The sequence below is a fragment of the Vanessa atalanta genome, chromosome 2 (genome assembly GCF_905147765.1).
Source record: "Vanessa atalanta chromosome 2, ilVanAtal1.2, whole genome shotgun sequence".
Classification (NCBI taxonomy): Eukaryota; Metazoa; Arthropoda; class Insecta; order Lepidoptera; family Nymphalidae; genus Vanessa; species Vanessa atalanta.
In genome coordinates this window covers 11,699,295-11,722,890 of record NC_061872.1, presented here as the reverse complement: position 1 = coordinate 11,722,890, position 23,596 = coordinate 11,699,295, and the positions used below count along the sequence as shown (strand labels likewise).

The following is a 23,596-nucleotide window of genomic DNA, read 5'->3' as shown; positions in this document are numbered from 1 at the left end:
TTAGACTTTGCAAATATATTCAACTTCTACGAGAACGACGTCGCAGGCATAACCTAGAACTTTAGTAATTTCTATTTGAATATTGTATATACTATATATGAATAAACTTACATTTTACTTTTAGTAAGCATGCAAAGTATATGTATATCGTATTCACATACACGACTTCAATGGGTAAGTATTAGGAAGTTTTAACAATTTATTTTATTTGCAAGTGTTTCTATCTTTATAAATATTCCATATTTCAACGATTTTAAAGTAAGATAACTTCAAAATGTTTCTTTAATGACATCACGATACACAGACGCTTTAAATTCGCCATCCCACGCAAACGTAAATGGTTACTACGAGATTCAAGTTCTCTTATAACAAAATTACAATCATAAATTATATTTTATCGTATTAAATCTTAAAAAATATATTATATCTATGTAATAAAACGTTTTATAAAAATATAGTTCAACTTTCGTTACTGACACGAATTATTTAGTACCAGAAGTTACCGTACATATTTATAATTAGGCATTAGTATATATATGTAATATATGTATTGACTTTTTTCATACGAGTTTTTGCCTTGTTATACAAATTGCTTGTTTATTTGTCTGTATCGGTAACGATCCTAGGTGTAATCCTGGTCGGTGCATTAAAAGTAATTAGGTTTTTATTTACAAATCTCAATAGCAGTTCAAAGTTAGGACGCTAAGAGTGGTATGACCCATGACTTAGAAAACACGTAAGGCCTTTGATCTCGCTCCAGTCGCTCTGATTACAAAAAATATTTAAAGGCACACTTGTGCACTAGTGCTGCTGAGCTGTTGGCGTGAGGATGAAATAATAATTGAATATTAAGACAAACTAATATATCGATTCATAACTTACAAAATAAGTTTTACGCAAGTAGGGCCAATGTTTTTTACTGTACAATATAATGTCACCTGTCACTCGTTGACACATTTCGCAACAGCCACGTTATAGCAATAATTTATTATTACTATTATTTCGAAAATAAGTTTAATCTTTTTTTGCAAGTTATAAACAAAAAAACATCTTTTTTAAATATATTTATGTTAGAGTAGTCTATACGTCGGAATAAAGGAATGCTGACGCTGACTTTTTAGTCCGTGGACTTTCCGCGTATCGCTGACGGTAGGGGTTTAGTAGGGGCAGTAAAGCATTTTCCAGAGATGAAAAAACGATAGAGATAATTTGTTTATTTACAAAATTATTTCCATTTTCGCGTAAAATTTGTTCAATTTGTATTAATTTGCCGTTTACGCTATTCATAGAATATTAGGTGATTTCTTATGTGAAAGCTAACGACTGAACTTAATCGTGTGTGTATTTTTCAAAAGGCTTTTCAATTGAATTATTAATATAATCATTGTTTTATATTAAATTTCAACTATTAAAATAATTCAATAGTTATACTTTAACATCGACGTTTAATATTTAAAGTCTCTACATAGTATAAAACAAAGTCGCTTTCCGCCATGTGTACGACTAGATCTTTTAAACTATGCAACGGATTTAAATGCATTTTCATCAATAAATACGTGATTCAAAAGAAAGATTTATATATGTATAATATATGCATATAATAGCAAAGAACTTATTTTTATTTTTATGTTTGATTTTCAATTTAAAAGTTGTATATATGTACCAATGTGATGGGTTGATGATGACTACAAACGATGTGAAGCCAAGACGGGGTAGCTAGTATTTTATAAAGATTTAAAAATAGATAGAGAAAAAACTTAATAAATGTTATTTGTAGATTTAACGTCCGTTTGTTTCGTTCCTATTTAGTTATGAAATAATAAATCACAACCTACTGAACGATTTTTAATGGAACTTTAATGGTAACGCTGCGTTCAAGAGAATGATAATATACATGCATGTCAGTTTTAAATAAGTGCTGAGCTTGGTTATGACCAAATACGGAGACCTTTGTAACTGGTGACCTAAGCAGAAACTTATATCAAGTAACTATTCTAACTATGAGAGGCATAGTTGAAACCCAGAGGGGTTTAAGGAAAAGTCGTTTTGGCCATTCATGAAACAATGACCTGATAGTCAAAGTTACCAGTGAGAGTGTGCCATGCCTCGACACCCTTACCCAGATTTGATTGAGGCCAATCAGGAAGAAACTAACACGTACTGTTACGGCACGACATATTCTTATACGTTTGGACCGGATGGTTTAGACTGGACCCGGTAGGCGGCGCTACGATCGGGTTACAGGACAATTTTTTTTTTTTTTTTCAGAGTAAGTGTAATAAATTAATATAAAATGTTTTTTTCCCCTGGTCGAGCTCGGGACGAAAAGCTAGTTATAAATAATTTATACTAAATTTATAAATGCAGAAGTAACTCTGTCTGTTACTTCCTCAATCTTCAAACGATTGGATGATATTTTATATGGAGATAGTTTGTGAGATGGAGCCCTGGGGATAAGCGTAGTCTTTTTAATTTAAGGGGGTAAAAAAGGGGGTGATTGTTTGTGTGCTATAGGTAAAGCTTTATAAATTTCGCACGCGTAAAGCATTAAGTTTAACTGATTTTTTACGACATAGGGCGGCGGACGTTAAATGGTGTCCATCGCCCATAGACAACGGCGCTGTTAGAAATATTAACCATTCCTTACATCACCAATGCGCCACCAATCTTGGAAACCAAGATGTTATGTCTCTTGTGTCTGTAGTGTGCCAGCACACCCTTCAAACCGGAACACAACAATACTAAGTACTGTAATTTGGCGGTAGAATATCTGATGAGTGGGTGGTACCTACCCAGACGGGCTTTGTGCAAGCAAAATATAATAATATAACATAGCAAGTAAAATATTTATAATATAACATATGAAACTGACACTTCGCACAATGAAAACGTATGACGGTGAAACCAAGATGCCTTATATTTATAAGCGTTTAATAAACATTACGAACGCATTAGACGCAATTGCTATTGTCAGACTTTCTTGCCTGCGTATGTGAATATGAATCATAGTCAATGTGTGTAATTATGTAAGCACCGTGTATATTGTTCGGATTGTTTGATTTCTCCGGTGAGTGTGCACCCACATACCTAATTGTTCGAAAGTAGGTCTCAAGAGGCTGTTACGCTGTAACACATTTGCGTGTAATGGCTTTCGTGTAACAAAGAGTATTAAAGGAAATATCGCTTTGTTATTTTCATGCTCGATAAGAAGGTTAATCTTGATATTAATAGTGCATACTTTTTTATTATTAAAAAAAAGGGCTTTTTCGCATAAGCGAACATGCTGCCCTGGTTGAGGATTCCTAGGAGGATACGAAAACAATATATATTAAACTTAAAACTATCTCAATTAATCACAGATCTATGACAGAATTTGGACAATATTTTTGTGAGCTTAGACTTTGGATCTGCCAGAACGACATTGCATTATCCAACAGACTTTATATCTAGTTCTAACAGATTAGTTCTAAGCACATTCCATCAATACGTGCAAAACATCATCAGGTACATTACAAGTTGTGCAGTTTGGAGATGTTGTTTTCCGCATCAGTAATGCAAACTTATTGCATGGGATGTGCCCAGACCGAAGCAGCAGAATTAATTTAGTTTTATTTAGTGCATACTTAAAATTAAACATGAAAAAACCACATATAATCTGAAACTAAATATATATATATATATATACATAAAATTAATTGAAAGTATAACACCTCGTTTTATTGCACCTCTACTGGTGACAGGAGAGTTAGTTCGTTTTTGCCCAGAGGATCGGAATTGCGACTCAACGGGGTAATGGTGCTAGCATTCTTGCCACCATTCTATACGGTCAAGATTTATACAGTAACTATTTTTAATTCGTATTTGTATATATTTTTGGACTAAATGTTAATAATTTTTATCAAGACTACTATAATAGGCATGCAACATTATTATCACCAAGGAGTGATAGAAAAGTGATAAAAGTTAGTAATTTTGAATTAGCAGATAGATAAAGATTGTTATCTAAGTTGAGGTCAATGTTTTTTTTTTTTTTAATTCATTCAATTCTTAGGAAAACAGACGAGACAATTCCACCTAAAGGTTCCACCAACCATAAGATTTAAAATGTTACTTCCTTCGCACGTTTAATTACACTAGCTCACTCACTATTCAAACTGGGATGTAATTATTGTTGTTTGGACAGACAACCAGAAAACTTTTGCAGAAGATCAAGATAGTTTCGACAGACTTAATTTAAAACTATTTAGAGGTGTAAATCATTGATTAAAAATTAAAAACTTGAGTTTAATCTAAATGTTATTAATAATATAGATTTGTTGGATTCATTTTTCTTCTGTGCACTCATCCACAGATCGTCTCGAACTCCACCTTGGATACTATTAAATAATATATATTTTAAAAAAAAAGCTTTGATTTGAAACACAATATAGTTATGAATCCTGTTTATATTGATGGATAAACAGGCATACTTTAATTAATTTTATTTTTATTTCGTTAACTTTGACAAGCTTTATTGATATCAATAGGATATCAATAAATAAACGAAAATGAAAGGAGAATAAAAAATAGTTTGAAACATTTAAATTCATATAATAAAATTATTTTTCTCAAATTTTAAATAACGAATAGCTTCCAATTCGGTCGTTAGGGAATTTAATTTAATGTAGAATGTTAGTTATATGACTTGTTTTCATATCAATTCAATTATTCTAGAAGCTTGATCTCTGATTAAAATCAAGGAATGCCTTGTATACCAAGGTCAAGTGCTGTCAACAACTATTCCTACTATTTCAAGACTACGTTACTTTGTTATAATATTTGTTTAGTTAAGGAAGCAGTTTCATATATATACGTAAATCATTTAACACATATACATATAGGACGTTTTAGTGACCACACATTACCTCTCTTGATTATAAATCTCTTTCAAGAAGCTAAATTTCACGCTTTTCGTGAATTCGTGAAAATGCGAAGCGCAGCTTCTTATATTATTATACTAAAATATATATTTACTATAAGATTCGAAATGCCCTGCTCCCTAGGATAAGTTTTATGTAAATCGGTTTAGTAATTAGTATTACAAAAAAAACGTTGCTTCTTTGACTAGTACGAAGATTTACGTAATTCAATGTTTACAATGATCATGACGTCATAAACCTTAGCCATTTTATCTAGATTTACAATTGTTTGTATAAATTTTTTCCTAAGTTAATATCTGGAGGTGCGAAGCCAGTAAGCGTAACCAACTCAAGGTAGTTTGTTTTGTATGACAAATTGCATTTAATCATGATTATAAATAGTTCAGTTCAATATACAAATTGTAAGCACACTGTTCTGTCCGCTACTTTGACAGGAAACCTAATACGAAAATAGTTTTTAGCTACTATTCTAGAAGTTGTATTATTTTTACTGATTTTTATCATATCTGTAGGTTTTTTCTCAGATACTTTAAACTAGGTATGTAAAATTATTTTTTTGTTTTCAGTTAAGTGTTAAAATAATATACTTAATGTTATGTTAATGTTATTTATTTCTTTATATTTAAGGAACATATACATATGAGAAGATAAAAAAAAACTCAGAATGAGAGTAGTAAAACCTTTTTGCGTAAAAACGTAACACATACGTTGCATACGAGAAACATTGCTCAAATATTGCACGGATGGCTGTATAGCCGCGGGTTTATGATACATAAAATAAAACTAGACTTTAAGTAAGCCGTAATGCCTTTGTGATTGTTATGTTGCAACTTTTTGTATGTTGAATTAGTTCCGCTTAACCCTCGATTGCTATCATAATGACTTAAAACCAAAGAAATATTAGTAGCATATGAATTTTCCACCATAAAGGTTAGTACAATTTACACGCAATTTGATTGTACCTCAAACTTTGTTATGTAATATTAATGTTTAGATTTCACTTGTTTTTTTTTTCAGCTGTTCAAATAATACCTTGTATGTCGGTAAGGGTTGAAATAATACTTACTTAAAATAAGAATAGAACCATTTTGCTTTTAAAAAGTCGTAATGATATCCAAATACATACATTTATTTTATACTCAATAATTAATGCAGCTTTGTTTCTTAATTAATTGTAAAGTGGAATAAAGAAAATATAATTGTATTTAAAATTAATAAAACAGAACGCTCTCTAAAATTGTTTTTAAAGCTAGTAACATTTTTATGTGTTCCAGCATTTTTTTTTCGTAAAATCCTCATTAATTTGCGTTGCTAAGTTGAAGTTTGATTAGAAAAAACAATTCTAGTCTTAACATAGCCACTGAAAACAATAAATGTTAATTAAAAATTTACATTTGAATGATAGAAAATGCTATCTAGAAATTCGAATTATATTAAACAGGTAGAAAGAAAGATTTTTCTGTATTTATCATAAATTAAAACCTTTTTTAAACCACACATAAAAAATACTATCGGCACATTATTCAACTACAAAGCATAAAAAACTCAATGTTTTCTACAAAGAGAATCTAGTACGCTGCTACGGGTCAGTGACTCTGTGTACAATTCTTTTGCAATGTGGTACGTATAATATAACGAATGTTTGTTTTTTTTTTTTATTTATAAATCAATATTACGCGAAAACGGTAACAAGTTATATGCCTAAACATATTATACAATATAACTAAAATGTTTATATCGAATTCGTAGAACTATAATCGATTTACAATTTGATTAATTATAATTTTTCATAGATTTTCTATGATGTCTTCTGATCGATAGATTCAATGATATTTTAAACAGAACGAATAAAACAGTATTTTTATTTAAAGTATTTATTTGTTTGTTTTAAAAATATACAAATATAATATTCGGCTGCGACCAGAGGTAGCAGGTGTCAAGTATCCAGGTATGTCTATTTCTGCCCCAGAAAACGTCGTCGTCAAAGTATGAAGTATTTTTTTAAAGTAAATGTTAATTTTTCATTCGGTAAATAATTTATTCAAAACGTAAATTAATTTGAAAGGTAATCTGTAATCATCAAAAAGGACATAGATTTGATATCCGTTCGTGACAAATATTTTCCATAAAAGTATTTGCTGCGCTCTTATACCATATATATGTAGGTATAAATATAATGTATTCATGTTTTGATCTGACACACACGTCTTCAAGCCGGACCTTTGCGTGGTTAGTATTTTGCAATAACGACGTGCTTCTTTGATCAATCTCTATGTATTACACGATTTGTTTTTTCTTAAGTATCTATGTTTGTTCCTTTACAGTCTACGGGCTTAAAGGTCGGCAACGCACCTGCAAGCCCCCAGGTGTTGTGGATGTCCATGGGCGCTGTTAGGCACTTTCCACCAGGTGTCGCTGCATTTTTCATAATTCATTTAGATTCACCTTTTTGTGTCTATTGGTAATATTCATTTAGTAATTTAATTATAAATTTATAATAGTATGTACGTTTGTCTTTATATATTATATGGATATTTTTATTAAATTTATATGTTAAAGATAGTTTTGCCACCTGCATGATTATTTTCCCGTTACCTTAAGGCTGACCGGTAAAAATTGCATTATAGCAATAAGGCCGTCTGTTTATAGAGCAACTTAAAATTATTCAATGATGTAACAGAAGGACTCAAAAAAAAAAATACAGACGAATTCATAACCTCCTCCATTTTGAAGTCGGTTAAAAATGCTTGAAACCCTACTTGAATAACGAATATTTTGATTTGATTTGGACAATACAGTATTTTATTATGTATAACCGAATAATTAAAGGACTAAAATACTATTCATTTATTACTTATAATTAAGGTAAATCGTACGCCATCCCTTAAATAATATTCTAGCTTTACCGTCACGTAAGACATTATTGTATATTTAATTATATTAGAACCGGCCACGGATTACTGTTGCTATGTTTTATGTTGAATTATATTTATTGTATGGTATTGTTTAGTAAAAAACATTCGAATACAATAAACACGCTGATTATAGTAGTTTTCTGAGTTTCTTTCACCGGTTTTTCTCAGGTAAATGTGTTTCCTTTTCCGAATCCATGGTAGTGTTTAATTTGACAATCAATAAGACGTGTAAGGCTTCTGTATGGATTAAACGAATTTGATTTATTTTCGTTACCATTTCATGTAAAAAAAATCAACGATTCAGTAGTTTTTGCGTGATGTGCGAACCTATTATAGATATAGAAGATAGTTATTATAGATATTTTTTGTGTTGTTATATAGCAGTGATGATATGATATGAAACACATAGCATAAAACAAATTCGGACACCGCTGTCTGTCCCTATGCATGCTTAGATCTTTAAAATTACACAACGGATTTTGATGCGTTTTTTTTATTAGATATATTGATTCAAGACAAAGGTTTATATGTATAATAATGCACAATATACTAGAGAAACACTTATAATTTAAAAAAAAAACTGTGAACGTTGTAAGACATTCGGTAGTATATTTAGTATTAGCATTGCACCCGTGCGAAGCCGGGGCTGGTCGCTAATATAAAAACATACAAAACAGCTTTCACAAAAATATACATTATATTAATCATTACAATCCTCAATAATAATAAATTATATTTAGTTTTAATATGTCGTAATTAATATCAAACGTATATTACGCACGAATACGTAGAAAATATAGTAATATATAGCAAGTAATCAACTTAAAGTGACATGGTGTTATTTATGACTTGATATTAAACTTTTAATTGTAAATAAGGATCAGTTCAGTTATTCAGATAGAAACTCGAAACACTTTAGTACATGGTCGTGATATGTTAGAAAGTTATATGCGAAATTGAATTTAATAATAACATTTTAAGGTTACATGTGCGTACGTATCAACGAGTAATATGCAGATGATATGGCCCAGTAGTTAGAACGCGTGCATCTTAACCGATGATTACGGGTTCAACCCAGGCAAGCACTACCACCAACCCGCATTGGAGCAGCGTTTTGGAATATGTTTCAAACATTCACCTCAAAGGGAGAGGAGGCCTTAGTCCAGCAGTGGGAAATTTACAGGCTGTTACAGTTGCTGCTGTCGTTGTTTAGTAATATGCAGTGAGTTACTGAAAGATGAAGGGAGGGGAAGAGGTCGACCAAAGACATGGATGGAATGTGAGAGGATATGAGAGAGATGAATGTGAAAAATCTCCAAATATATTGACATATTGGATGGACAAAAAGACAATTTAAATTAAAATGCAGTGAGTTTTTACAGACTAGTAGTGTTGTATATTTATACTGTACTTATGTGGGAGCGCCGTTACTTTATTATAAATTTAAAGTGATTGTAAGCTGATGAAAAATTGTGAAAGGACCATTAAATTTTCAATTATGTGATTGCTTTTATTATAGTTTAGTTTAAATGACATTGGCACGTGAATGAAGCGTGCAAGAACATTGTAATTAAGTTCAGATGAATTGATATCTCGTAGGATTGTTTAATGATCTTATATATTATTAAATACAGATATAAAGGTCATGAATCCGTTACTTAGACGTGATCGCTTCTAGTATAGTCAAGGTCTGTGTAATGGTATATGTATGTACATAATGTACATAAACCATTTCATTTAAAGTTCAGTATTAATTATAAAAAAGGAATTCTTAATTCATTTTGTAAGCATACGAAATATTTTTTATCACGTGTCTAGGTCATATCGTATTTATTGAAAATCTAAGGTTACGTAGGTTTTTTATCTTTATTAGTATTCATTGTTTAGGAAGGTAAGGAAGTCGAACATATTGTCACCCTAGCGTTTCCAATTTGTCCAAAATAAAGCAACCAGTGCTTACACTCCCGTGCCTCGGAAAGCACGTTCGTTGGTCTTGCGCCTAAACTCTTTTCGATCGCGTCGGATTACCGTCTCATCGGCTTATAAAAATTAAGAAATACAGAGTGCACCTGTGTTTTTGCACACGTTCGCGATAATATTTCCTGCGCAGTCGGCAACCTCCTTTGAGATGCGCCGGCGTGACCGAAATCGGCCAAGATGATATCATCCTACATTGACTTATAAACAAATATTGTACCACACTAGATTTCAGTACCTGAAATAAATTAACTAAAATCATTTCTTACGAGAAGTTCTGTGATACGTTACTGAATGAAGTCGACAGTTTCACCTTCGAGGCAATCGTGCTATATTACTACCGGTTTTTTTGAGCTCACAACTGCTTAATGTGAGTCATTACTATTACAGACGTAAACTCATGTAAGGTGATCGGAGTTACGAGTACATGAGTAATCTTAGACAACTTAATTACCTGTATCCGTTACGTTAGTTTTTGAATATGTCAAGCTTAACTTAAATAAAAATAGAACGCGCGCAACTTAGTAGATGACGGATGTAAAACGTGCAAAATGTTTTATTATGACGTAATACGATACTAGAATTATCTATAAGAGACAAAAGTCTTTGTCTGTGAACCATAAACAAAAATGAAATACGTAAATATATCATTGATATATATAAATGAAGTACGGCGTTAAGGGGAGTAAATATAACTTCAAAAATACAAATGTGACATGTCAAAAACACATAAAAATATTTGCAATTTTCTCTTGTTATCAAGCAATTAATTGAATTAAAAAATTATCATTTTAGTGGAGTTACATATGCGTGCGTAATGTTTGATGATATTTAAAAAAAAAACGCATATTTTTAATAATTTTCTCATATCATAAATTGAATTGGAGTATTTGTTGAAACAAATTATAATAAATATTGAAAACAACAACGCCAGATAAATTACTAGAATTGCATGTTAGACAATTGTAAAGAAATTAATTCTATAATTAACTGTTAATTTAGCAAGAAACGATGTAACGCGAAACTCATATAAATATCAGTTAAACATAACACGCTAGTCACTTCGAGTCATTGTAATCTACGGAACAATACATTTTTCACCGAAATGTAATTTTACACCGATGTTTCCAGTTTTTATGATCCGCTGCTTAAATGGTTAACGGAACGATGAATTGAGAAACAAATCGTTTTGTACTTTATGAGCCCCAGTAGACTAAAGACTTGATCGGTCGACAATTGAATACGCACTGATAGTTGTGATAGGTCTTTATACGAGTAAATCATTGAAAAAAAACCTATTTATAAAGGTGAATTTGTGAGCTTCCCAACTACTAAAACGCTTGCGGTAGCCATCGTCGACGTGGATCAAAGTAATTTACTATCATCTTAGACTGTAGTCTGCGCGGCCTCGATATAGATTTCATCTGAATCGTTAACGCATTTTCATAGCGCGTTATTCTGTTATAAAAATTTAATAAACAAGAATTGGCAATTGCGTTCTACTTTTCGACGGTCACGAATGAATTACGCATGTCAAATAGGTTTTATTCGGGACATTTAGTATTAATTGCAAACATGCTAATAATTAACGGCGCTTTTATTAATATTTGAGCAATATCCGCTTATTAATTACGTCAGTCGTTTAGAATTGACGCGTCTAGGTAAAAGAACGGTAATTTTTATGTCGTATAAAATTATTAATGATTTTAATTTTTATAGTTTACATAAAAACTAAATTAATTTGCTATAATTATTATACACATGCTCAATTCAAAGTATTCTACTTTTTATTTTTCTTAATAGTTTAAATAAACATTTTGTTTCATTTTATTATCTTAAAGCAAAAGTTGACTGGTAAGGTCGTTCGAGTGACTGGCCACATTAGCCGTTCGAGTGATGAAGTGGACCAACCATGATTCTTGACAAGTCTAATTACAGTAATACGTAATAGTTTACATCTATTGTAATACTCGATGGCGGTACTTCACTAGGCGTAGCGTGTTCATTGATATATTTGCAATCATTGTCCAAATTTAACACATTTCTGTTCTGTAGGAGACTTATTTTGTTATTTGCTTCATTCGCACAAATAATTCAAATGACGTGGGCGGCAACAACAGATGTGTTTGTTTGTCCTGTTGTTTCGTTTATCGTCATAAAATTAGTTATAAAGTTTATAAAAAATCGCTTATTGATTGAGAATTATATTTTCGGTACGTAATAATATATTTTTTTAATATTTTGTAATCGAACAATCCATGCAAATTAATAGTGCAAGGAAAACAATGGCTCGAAACAAATTAAAGAATGTTTTTAATACTATAATTTTTAGAGATAGCAATTAAAATTACATAAATATGTTAGTTAAGAAGTACTAAAAAGCACACAAAATTCAATAGAATAAATAAAATAAAAAAGCATTTTTATTTTATTTTGATAAATAATAAATTATTATTATTCCATAATAAGTTAACAAGGATTTTTTTCTGCTTTTTATTTAAAAAAAAAAGGAATTTAGCTAATTGTTTATATTTTTATCGGATTTATCTTATTAAGGATAGTGGGATGATTAACCTTATGGTGATAGGGCTTTGTGCACGCCCGCCTGGCTGGATACCACTCACTCATCGGATAATCAAGATATTCTACCATCAAACAGCAATATTGTTATGTTTGAAGGGTGAGTATGCCAGGACCAACCAGCATAAGAAACCATATTAGTTCCTAAGATTGGTAGCACATTGGCAAAGTAAGGATTGATGAATATTTCTTACAGCGCCAATGTTTATGCACGTTGGTATACTATTATCATAAAAACATCACTGTGTCGATGTTTAGATGGAAAAACGTAATTTTTTTCTAATTGTATCTAGTTCAGCACTGAACGCGTTTTCGTTCGCGTGGAACGTAAGACAGACGAAATCGTCGAACTAGAACTATGCCACAGATAAAATCAAACTTGTAACAGATTATAAAATTATAACTCACCGTACTAATAGTTAAACGTCGTTTTGTAATGTTGAGTAAAAGGAACTATACACGTTAACCAGTTACCACAATATTGCTTAGTTTACTCGACAACGCTTACAAGAAAGGTTATGTATGTATACTGTCTTATGTTTCGTTTACTGTTTTTTGTTTTCATTTTTTTTCAGACTCTGGGTTTCATTTTTATAGTTATATGAGAAATTTTATATAAGGAAAGACTGACATTATTACTGTGACAATAAAAAGTTTTATAATTTTGATAGTCACAGAAATAATGGCATATATAAAATTTACGTAAATTATTATTGATCTTCTATACAATTATGTATCATATTAATGCATTATACATAATTTAATGGTTATCATACTTTTTAAAAAATACCAACACTTATTACGAATAAATTAAAAATATCTTGTTTAAACTTTAGTGTTATTTTGATCGAAAATCTTGTCATTAGCAAAATTTATACTGTTATATTATTACTAAAAGATCTTTTCATACACGAGATATTAAACGGGTAAATTAAATATCATGACTTGTCAATAAGAAACAAAAGAAAAGTTGAAGCTATTAAAATTGTCATCGTTTTACTTTTAAAGATAATAGGATGATTGTCATATCTTCTGTAGGAGAAATTTCAAGGTGATATTAAGATAAAGAATGCTTTGTTCGTGTAAAAATATTTTATAAAAGCTGATAAGTACATCTCGCTTAGCGTTGTACCATTTGTTGATGCTCTCTTTCAAATGTATATTTTGAAGTAAGACTCAACGAATAGTTTATTCAGATAAAACCTACCGAACATTGGCGAGATCTCTGACCATTATCAATCGCTTGATCTTGATTTTTAATTTACGGCCGGCGCCGGTATATTTTATCTATGATTTACCCTAACCATTCACCTATATGACTGGATAGTCATTTGCCTATATTTGGCACAAATACATGCAGTATTTCTTGGCTATATTTATCACGAATTCGTCCAGTTGTGGTGTTCGAAATTCTGCCCTGTAATTGATATAATAAAAGCACCTAGGTATGGTATTATTTTAACAAAATCGAGAGCAATAATAAATAATAATAAATAATAATAAGCGGTAACCAATAGATAATTGTAAAAATAGCAGGATATTTTTATATTTAAATAACCTGTACAGTATTTGTAGATATATCGGCAGGTGTTGAATATTTTTGTAGGAGCCATTTCGTCTAGATACGAAAAAATGTATAAATAACATTAAAGTATTCGAATATTCATTCATCTATACATTAAGGAAAAAAATATGTGTGCAATCGTTATTGAATGCAATCCACTTGTATATCTGAATTGTTTTTATCGTATCATGCTTATCTTATTATATTTTCAGCACATCACATGATGAATTATGAAAATAAATCGAGCAGTTAAAAATACCTGCGTGCCTGGACTGAATCTAACGTTCCTTTGCCTAGAATATCTTAAATAATAATCAACTGTCAAGTTTATATTTTAGAGAAAAAACAGAACATGTTTTAAAATACGTATGTATAAAAAATGTCTGCGATAAAGCAGGTTTTATATGTTTTATGGAATGCTATTTGGTTTTTTAGTTAATTTTATATTATTAAAGAAAAAATTACAATGAAACCATAGCTTAAAAACAAAACCAAGTTTAAAAATGTGAATAAAATTTGAATATCAAGGAGTCAATGTTTTGTGTGTAACGTAAATGAAACGTCTATTACGCAAATAGTTTTCTCTTCCTCAATTACTCTGTGAGAATTTTGTTATTCACTTGTGAAATGTTGAAACCCGGCACAGGTGAATCTCTATTTTGATGGTCGTGTTCTTTAAATTTTATAGTTTTAATAGGGCATGTCGCACATCACTTTTGACATTTCACGAGTTTCGATTGTGCACTCCAACTTGTATTTAGTTGATAATAATTTGTTCAAGTCAAATCAAAATATTCTTTATTTCAAGTAGGCTTTTACAAGCACTTTTGAATCATCATTTAACTAACAATTTAAAGTAAAGCTACCACCGGTTCGGAATGTAGATTCTACCGAGAACAACCGGCAAGAAACTCAGTAGTTACTCTTTTTCAACATCTAAGAACAGTCATGTTAGTTAAATAAAATTATATATGTATGTTATGTTGTTGGTACATATACTATATAGCTAATCGGTATTTATAAATTAAACGGGCTTATAAAGGAAATTCATTTGAAATTTCCAAAAATATTTTCTTAGCGGACGCTAGCGTTACGAAATAAACCTATGTTCCAAATTTCAGAATGAGCAGTTCTGGCTGAGCGCTGATAGTTATTTAGAACAGCCGATTTCATAAGTATAGATGTATGCATGCAGTTTCTTTAAATACTGTCGATCATAAAGTTTGTTACGGTAATTTATAATTGCGAAAATTTTATAATTTTACTTGTGAAGGTCGTTGTTACTTTCGTTATCATTTATTTTACAATCTAAAATCTTACTGTGGATTTAGAAACAATATAACTTTTTATTATATCCAGCTTCGAAATTATTTTAAGTTTTATTTTAATAATAGATGTTCATTTGATATGATTTAGTAACAGCTCGTAAATATCAACTAGGTGAAGGCTTATTTACATATTAGTATATTAATGAGTTCTATTAGTAAAAGCAGAGAGAGCCAATTTTACCACGCTGCCCCATTGCGTGTACGTAAATGTACTTATTACAGATGTATCAGAATTTCGTGAAGTTTATCTCAAAATATTTTCTTGAATCATAGATTATAAGATGAACTATTAACACGTACTCAGTACATGTCGATTTATATATGTCAAAAGTCACTATCACTAAAGCTTGCCCGGATTTAAACTTCGACGATACGACCTTCGATTAAGATTAAGGTTGTCTCACAAATATATCCTGACTTTCAAACTTTTATATATATAGTTATACTACAAACAAACGTACACGTACATTGTAACATCTTTTTTTTATGGCATTGGTTGGCGGACGAGCATATGGGCCACCTGATGGTAAGTGGTCATCACCGCCCATAGACAAAGGCGCTGTAAGAAATATTAACCATTCCTTACATCACCTATGCGCCACCAACCTCGGGAACTAAGATGTTATGTCCCTTGTGCCTGTGATTACACTGGCTCACTCACCCTTCTAGCCGGAACACAACAATACAGACTACTGTTATTTGGCGGTAAAATATCTGATGAGTGGGTGGTACCTACCCAGACGGGCTTGCACAAAGCCCTACTACCAAGTAATATGAATTATCTTAAAGTTATCTTTACTAACATAGTTAAGTTGAAGAGGGAATTTCTAACGCAATAATATAAACCGGTTCGATATGATAAAAAAATCATTAAATACCCTGTTTGTTAAGAAAATTAAAGATCACTTTATGTATAATAGCATCATATGATCCGGCAGAGCACTAACGTATATTAAACATCCTCACAGAGTAGCTAGTGTTATAAAGTTATTCTAATGCGTCAGTTATTCTTCTAATAATAGAAGGGCCGAGCAAACAAGGCACCTGATGTTAAATCGTTACCTCTGTCTCTAAACAAATACATTGACAGTTCTTAACACTGCCAATTAGAAGCAGATTTACAAATGTTAAGTAACCTAACCCAATTTAGATACTAATATTTAAATTATAATAACAATGAGAGCTACAAAATCTTATACATATATTCAACTAAAACAACGGTGAGTGAAAAAGTAGAAGTCGGACTTTTTTTTCCTTATTTTTTGTAAATCTCAGTAATTTAGCAGATTCTCCTAAAAATAACCTTTGTTTCGCTAAATTTAGCTCAATAAGGCTTTTGAGAATTCCATCACTGATGATAATAGCTATCAATATGACTTTATATTTAACTGAAGTTTTGGAATTTTCCAGCTGTATCCAGTTTAGTACATTGTACGTAAGTTAACACTGTGATATAATCATTTAATTCTAATAAAGTCAAAGCACAACATTTTCTGAGAGATCTCTCAGTTTTATTTACAATAATATTGTTGGTGATTATGAGTTAAAATGCTTTTGATTTCTTCTTCCAACATGTAAAATCAAATATGACAGAAGAGACAGAAACAGCATTACATACACACCCGCTAAAAAAAATATTAGTAAGGCTTGTGTTGTCTAGTTTTGCTGCGTTTGTAGACAATAAACCTAAGCCTAAACCTAAGTAACCTGTATAGTAGAACCTTTTATTATTCACGTGGGTTTACACTTGTAATAAACGCTAAATAAGCTTTAACATAACATTGAATCATAATAATCTGATTCAATAGTGAGACGTCAGTAATGACTCATGGCGAAGCTAACTTCAATTCATTTTTAATTCACACTAAATTAAAAATGTTAAAAGGTGCATTATAAAATTTATAAATTAATACGTCAACATCAAGTATTATGAAGCTCGAATTAATAAAAAAGAAGAATTCCTATTTAAAAATAAATCTTCTTAGAAATAAGTTAAAAATAATGGTATTATTAAATACATTACTTATATATAATTAATTTTCATTCAAATCACGATAGCAATGCGTATAAGATATATCATACAACAATACAATTATCTTGATTGTATTTCCAAAAAAAAATAAATGATAATGATAGTGTATTTTATAGATCTTAAATAAAATCTATGTAATTATTTGAATGCATTTTTTTTTTAATATTAATTAAATCGAAAAGTCAGAATATATAATTTAATTATACAGGCAACCCTGCGGAGTAAAAAAACTCTAAGTCACCCATCAACTGGCGAAGGCACGCGATTCGCCTACGGATAAGAGCCGACCTTACCGGGACAGGTTTGACTGCATGCTTCCCTACACCAATACATTGGAATTTATAACGCCATTCACATATAATACATTATATTATATGTAAAGTTCATTAAACAGCTCAACCTCGTCGGTTCATAACGCAAGCGTTTGTCTTTGAATGTTTTGAGCGGCTTGAATATGGTCAAGTACGTTAATCTTATTGTATTTAAAAATGTATGTTGATATACCTTTTTGCGACTAATAGACCTCGATTCTGATTGATGACGATGACAGGTGGAACATTGTATGTATTTTTTCATGGAGACGGTTCTTATGTTTACTTTGTTGATATCCGCCGCTAGATGACAATGCTGCACATCATCTTCTATACTACAAACTACACAGACAGCGTCTCTCTTGTTTAGCTGACAATATATATGTATATATAAATATGTTATATGTATATAATCAAGATCGTATCTATATTGACGAAATTATCGAACTACGAAAATCGATTAATTAGTGCTGTTTTTTGTCTGTTAGTTTTTATGATTACTGTAGAAGATAATTTAAAATGTAAATTTGATGTTAAACTAAAACCGGTTACGAATATAATCAAAAGAGCCATCAAGAAATTAAGTGGTTACTCTTTCTCATTAATCAAATTACATATATGAATAATAATTTCATATATTTTTATACATCATGCACGAAAATCGATGTAAACTAACGCCACTTCTCTTAAACGTAAGTTGGCAAATGTAAAACTATTTCCGGGATTTGATACCTTGCCTCAAGAAGGATGTATTAACTTTGCGTACTCAGAAACATAATCTTCAGCTTTAAGTAAAATAAAATGTTTAACTGTGCAAAATTATTTAATAATAAAGTATATTTCTGTTATCTAAAAATAAGAATGCATTCATTTTTGATCAAAACTTATTGATAACAATTGATGATTCACAAAAAAAAACACCTACTTGTAAATTTCCTTATCCAATTGACGCGTCAACAAATATTTAAAGTCCTTATCAGGATTAGTTATCGTTTAAAAACAGCTATGAGATGAAGGTGACATCGGCGTATTAGCACCAAAAAGAAATTAGCAATAATTTAAGAATCCTGGCCATTCAGATAGAAAATCTATTAATTCGTATAAAAAAAATATATAGATATTTAATTTTTAATACAAAACATATTTAATTTATAATTAAATATATGTAGACGAATATAGCGCAATACGAATTGGCTTGACTTGTTTATTTATCTGTGCAAAAATTAAAAGCGATAAATTTATCGGTATTACCGAATGATAGGATAATATTTCGCTGTTTTTAATTGTATAAAATGCATATAATACGTGTACCGTGTTTTAGGTAGTGTACATATAACGTAACTGTTATTAGGGTTGTCCACGGATAAGTAATATCGCGATAGTGTGTGTATTACCTAAGACCTAAGGGTCTACAATAATCCATCCTTTACAATTTTCGTTTTTATACATCAGATTACTAATATCATAAAGAAGTAAATGTTATTTGTTTGTTTAGTTTGAATTAACACAAAATTCGACTTATGTGAAACTCTCACATTATAATAATTAATTCTATATTTAAATTAATTGTTAATGTTTTCGTTTCAAACGGTGATTAAATTAGATCAGTAGTTTGATATATTATGATATATTGGTGAAAGCTCCTCTAATTGCTATGACTGAGTTCAGGCAGAAATGTCACGTGACACTCTTGACGGATATATGAGCTCAAATATCCGACTATAAAATCCCATTGGAATCGTTAGAGTAATTTTAAATAAATTAAAAACATAAATATTGAAATTTACAAAGCAAAGGTTAGAATTGAATATTTTTTAAACAAAATACCTCTATATTACGGTCTATGAGCCAGCGTTCATTACCGCAAGTCGCAACCTACAATTTACAAGTTTATCGGCCTCACCTACCTTGAGAAGTAGCGGATTGCTTTCAAAACGCTGATTAAATTGCAGTCGGCCGAATGTTTGATCATGACGCGGGAGATGAAAATTATTTGCTTTATCTAGTAATAGTAGGAATTTGTGGATTGATCTGTACGTATGTATATTTTTAATTTTCTATGTATTTAAAATATATTTATCTGTGTGTGTTTCATGTAGGTTATTGTTCGTGTCCATCCGGATAGCACCCTATTCTGCCGCTAAAAAACAATACAATGTGAGTTCAGATTTGAAGGTCGAATGAACTAATGTGATTAATGGCGCATAAACATTGTAGACCCTATAGTTTATTTACCCCGTATATTGTCAGTATAGAAGTTTTCACTTCTTGCCTAGCTATTTATCTACGGATGAAAAGAATCACTTGCCTACAAGTGACCTAATAGGTCGTATATAAATCTTCGAAAAATAATAATAATAGAAGTAAAAGTGAAATTTAAAACCTGAGCTATTAATTATAATTTAGATCGTAACTTTTCTTTTTATTTACAAAATATGCCAATTTTTATCAATCCATCAATATTTTTTTATTCATTTAGGCTAAAAAGTACATTTGGATCGTCATGCTCAAATTTTTTAATTAAATGGAGTCTTTAATATTTATGTTGTATTAAAATTAAGGATTGCCGACTCCATGTTTGTTTGCCATCCATAAAGTTTTTTAACGAGTAATAAAATAAACCTTATCTGTCAATTTTTTTTCTTAACATGAGATTTAAATTTATTTAATTGTACCTACTCTTTTCCCTTCCCTCCTTTTCATAAAACAAGCGTTGTTTTGACTTAAGAAGACCATGGAAGTTTGAAAGTGAGACAAAGGTGAAAACTACATGCATCAGCATCAGAAATGTGACAATTGTTGAAATTAAATATTAAAGTTAAAGTTTAATATTATTTACATTCATAAAATCACATGCAATTTAATAAACATAAGAGTGTGTATTATAATGCTGAAGAATGTTGAAACATTTTTTTTTTTTTAATGTTTATTGTAAATTGTTGAAAGTGTTTTCGGTATCTTTGGTATTGAAGATGTTTTATGTTGATCACAAACGCAATAAAACTGTACGCAGAAATATTGCTTGCTTTTTTTCATTGTTTGTTTCATATTTTACGAACAAAATATTTAAAAAATATTTTGTAATTTATAACAATCCTATGAGGCTTTATAAACTACAAATTGTTTTAATTTAATAATAAACAACTGTATAGAGGCGACATGACCCTGTGGAAGCTAAAGATGCGGATGTTACCAGATGATGGCGGAAATAAACCCGGCCCCTATGTTTTCTTTCTTATGTTCAGTGTGTTATAATAGAATTATTATTAAATTGTGAAACTCTGCAAAGAAGAAAACACTGCGAGTCAACCTGCATGGGTCAGGTGATTTATACCACAGGTAAATAGTATGCATTTCCGTGTGTACACTCACTGAAACAGTGTAGTGATAGAAGCTTCGAACATTCCTTTATCAAGGGACATTTAAGGGTTGTTTCTGATATTCTCTGATAATATTTCTGGTAGCAACTTACGTAATGTAAGGTAGGTCGTAAAAGATTTTCTAATCGTCATCTTGATGAATCCTAATCATGAAACGTAGGATCTCTATTTCCTTACAAAATGACCTTGACGATGGATTCGACAACAATATACCTACTAATAATTGAAGCACTTGTATTGTAGCGGTCGGACGTATTACGACAGTGCCTTTGCCTACTATTTCTCCCGCCGTATTAAATCTCATTTACATAACAATTTATCTCGCAAAAATGTTCATCAGTTACTCTACGTAATACAATTAACAATTTCTTATCTGTAAATCATTACATATTTCAATTGATCCGTGTATATATTTGTATAGTTTTGTCTTGTTTTCACTTAAATTTATGGCAATCGCCAGATTAACATTATGCCACTTTCGAGGTGAAAGTGTGACTTCATTTTAAAAGTCATACCCATAGCCCATGACGTATTTAATGTTATTAAACGCTTAGATGTTGAACATTTACGCGAATAAGACTTATCGATTATGAAAAAACTACTTCGGATTTTTTCTTCAAGATATTGATGTATATTATAATTTTTTTTGCCTTACATTTATGAAGAACCTTACCGTGTACAGCCATTGTTAAAGAACAATAAAATAATACATCAGAGTAATTAGTTTTGTTAAAGCCAAAACAATACTTATCTGCACTTAATCAAGTAGAATGAGTTACAATAATTACAACACCATGCGGGTTTAGAAGTGCGGAATAAACAAAAACAACGTATGCGTTTGCATTTTCAAGGTTTTAAATTAATATACGAGTTAAAGAAATATTTTCTCATTCCATGCAATCGATCGCAAACGTCAAGATGCACAAACGTGCTTTCCTTTGGATTCGAACGCTAACGGCCTTATCTGGTCGAGTGAACATTACACTCACCATTGGAGCCAAAATAGTCGTCTTTTTCCATTATTTCATGCTGGAAGCCGTAAGCGGGCAGCCATGCATGGGAGCCAGGTGGCTCGGGCCAGTCCGATATGCGAATCTCCTCCATCTGTACATGAACACAACACTGCACTCCTGGCACTAGCGTTCACACTACACAAGCATGCATGGACTACCTCGTTCGTCCATCAGGTTGTCATTTAGGACGATAACGGTGGCTGATTTGATCCGGTCTGTCAAACAATTCGCGTACGTGCGCGCACGGCGGAGTTCGGCGGCGGACTGACGATTTGCCGACGGCGACGGCGCACCCGGCCCGGCACCGGTCGCTGGCGCGCACGCAGCGATCTCACCGCGTCCCTCTATGTGTGAATAAACTTTTTCAACCAGTTTGAACTTTTTGCAGTTGCGTACCCAAGTTTCACTGTATTATAACGGGCAGAAGTATCATCAAATATTTTAAGGTCTTACAAATATAAATATTCTAAGGTTTTACCTTAAAAACTAAATTGATAAAATGCAGTAATTACCAACAAAAGTAATACGTATATTAAGTTTGTGAATGTTAGGAGAGAGAGTTTAAAAAACATAAAAAAGCTTAACTAAAGATTAGTACTAACATAAATATAGCGACTGATGTTCCCAATAATGGTCAAGCACTAGGGCATGGCGGATCTTGCCAAATCCAACGGGACTTGAATGCCGTTCTAGAACTTCAGTTCAGCTACACTTGTTCCAGAAACCTTATATAAGGGGCGTAAAGGTACACAGTTCTATGTGTATGGCGTATATATAATATTCTACAAGTGTTATACAATCTTAATAAAACTCCTCACAGAGAGAACGCTGCATGGTTATTAAAAGTAATAGGCGTCTTTGTTCATTTTTTTTTTCAATAAATTATTAATAAAGCGAAAATAATAATCATTTATATAGGTACCTACGTCTTAAATCTCTCTGTGCGAGGGTAATAATTGAAGTCTAATGAGGCAGGCGCCGGGTGCCCTCCGAACGGAAATAGTCTAGCGCAAAAGTAGACTAGGCGTGCCTAGAGTCGACGAGTCTTCACATGAAGCAATTTGCGCTTCACTTTTTCTTCTCGTAATAACACAACCCTAAGACGAGTGAATATTATGATACTAAGATCATAGATAAAATACTCCGTTTTGTTTAATTTTGCTTTGGATACAATGATGTTATTCATAAAGAGCTCAAATTAGGTTAAGTCTGTTAATACAGAGATTAATCAACTTCTTATATGACTATATTAAGGGACTTTTTTATTTATTCATAATACCACTAATGTGTGTTTTATTTTATTTCAGTGTATATTTTTATAGCTTTTATTTGTGGTCGTGCAATTCGTGTGTCGTGGTGTATAGTTTATTTCGCAACAACAAAAGTAACAACAAAACTTATTAACATTGTTTGGCGAGTGTTTAGTTAAAAATAGATTTCATCCTTTCTGACATCATTGATTTGACATTCGAAAGAAGAAGACAGCACTTTTAATCAATACACACCCTAAAGAACATTAATAAGTGACGCCGTTTATATTTATAAGACTTAAGCTTATCGAACTTATATTTAAAATT

The 23,596-nt window shown here is 31.2% G+C and overlaps 1 protein-coding gene across 1 annotated transcript in view; it reads right to left on the bottom strand.

Moving 5' to 3' along the window:
• Positions 1–22,277, bottom strand: part of LOC125075389 — an 88,999-nt gene extending 66,722 nt beyond the window's left edge. The window contains exon 1 of the mRNA XM_047687132.1: positions 21,996–22,277. Within this exon, the coding sequence (XP_047543088.1) occupies positions 21,996–22,110 (115 nt within the window). The 5' untranslated portion in view covers positions 22,111–22,277. The remainder of the gene's footprint in view (positions 1–21,995) is intronic.
• Between the last annotated feature and the right edge of the window lie 1,319 nt (positions 22,278–23,596).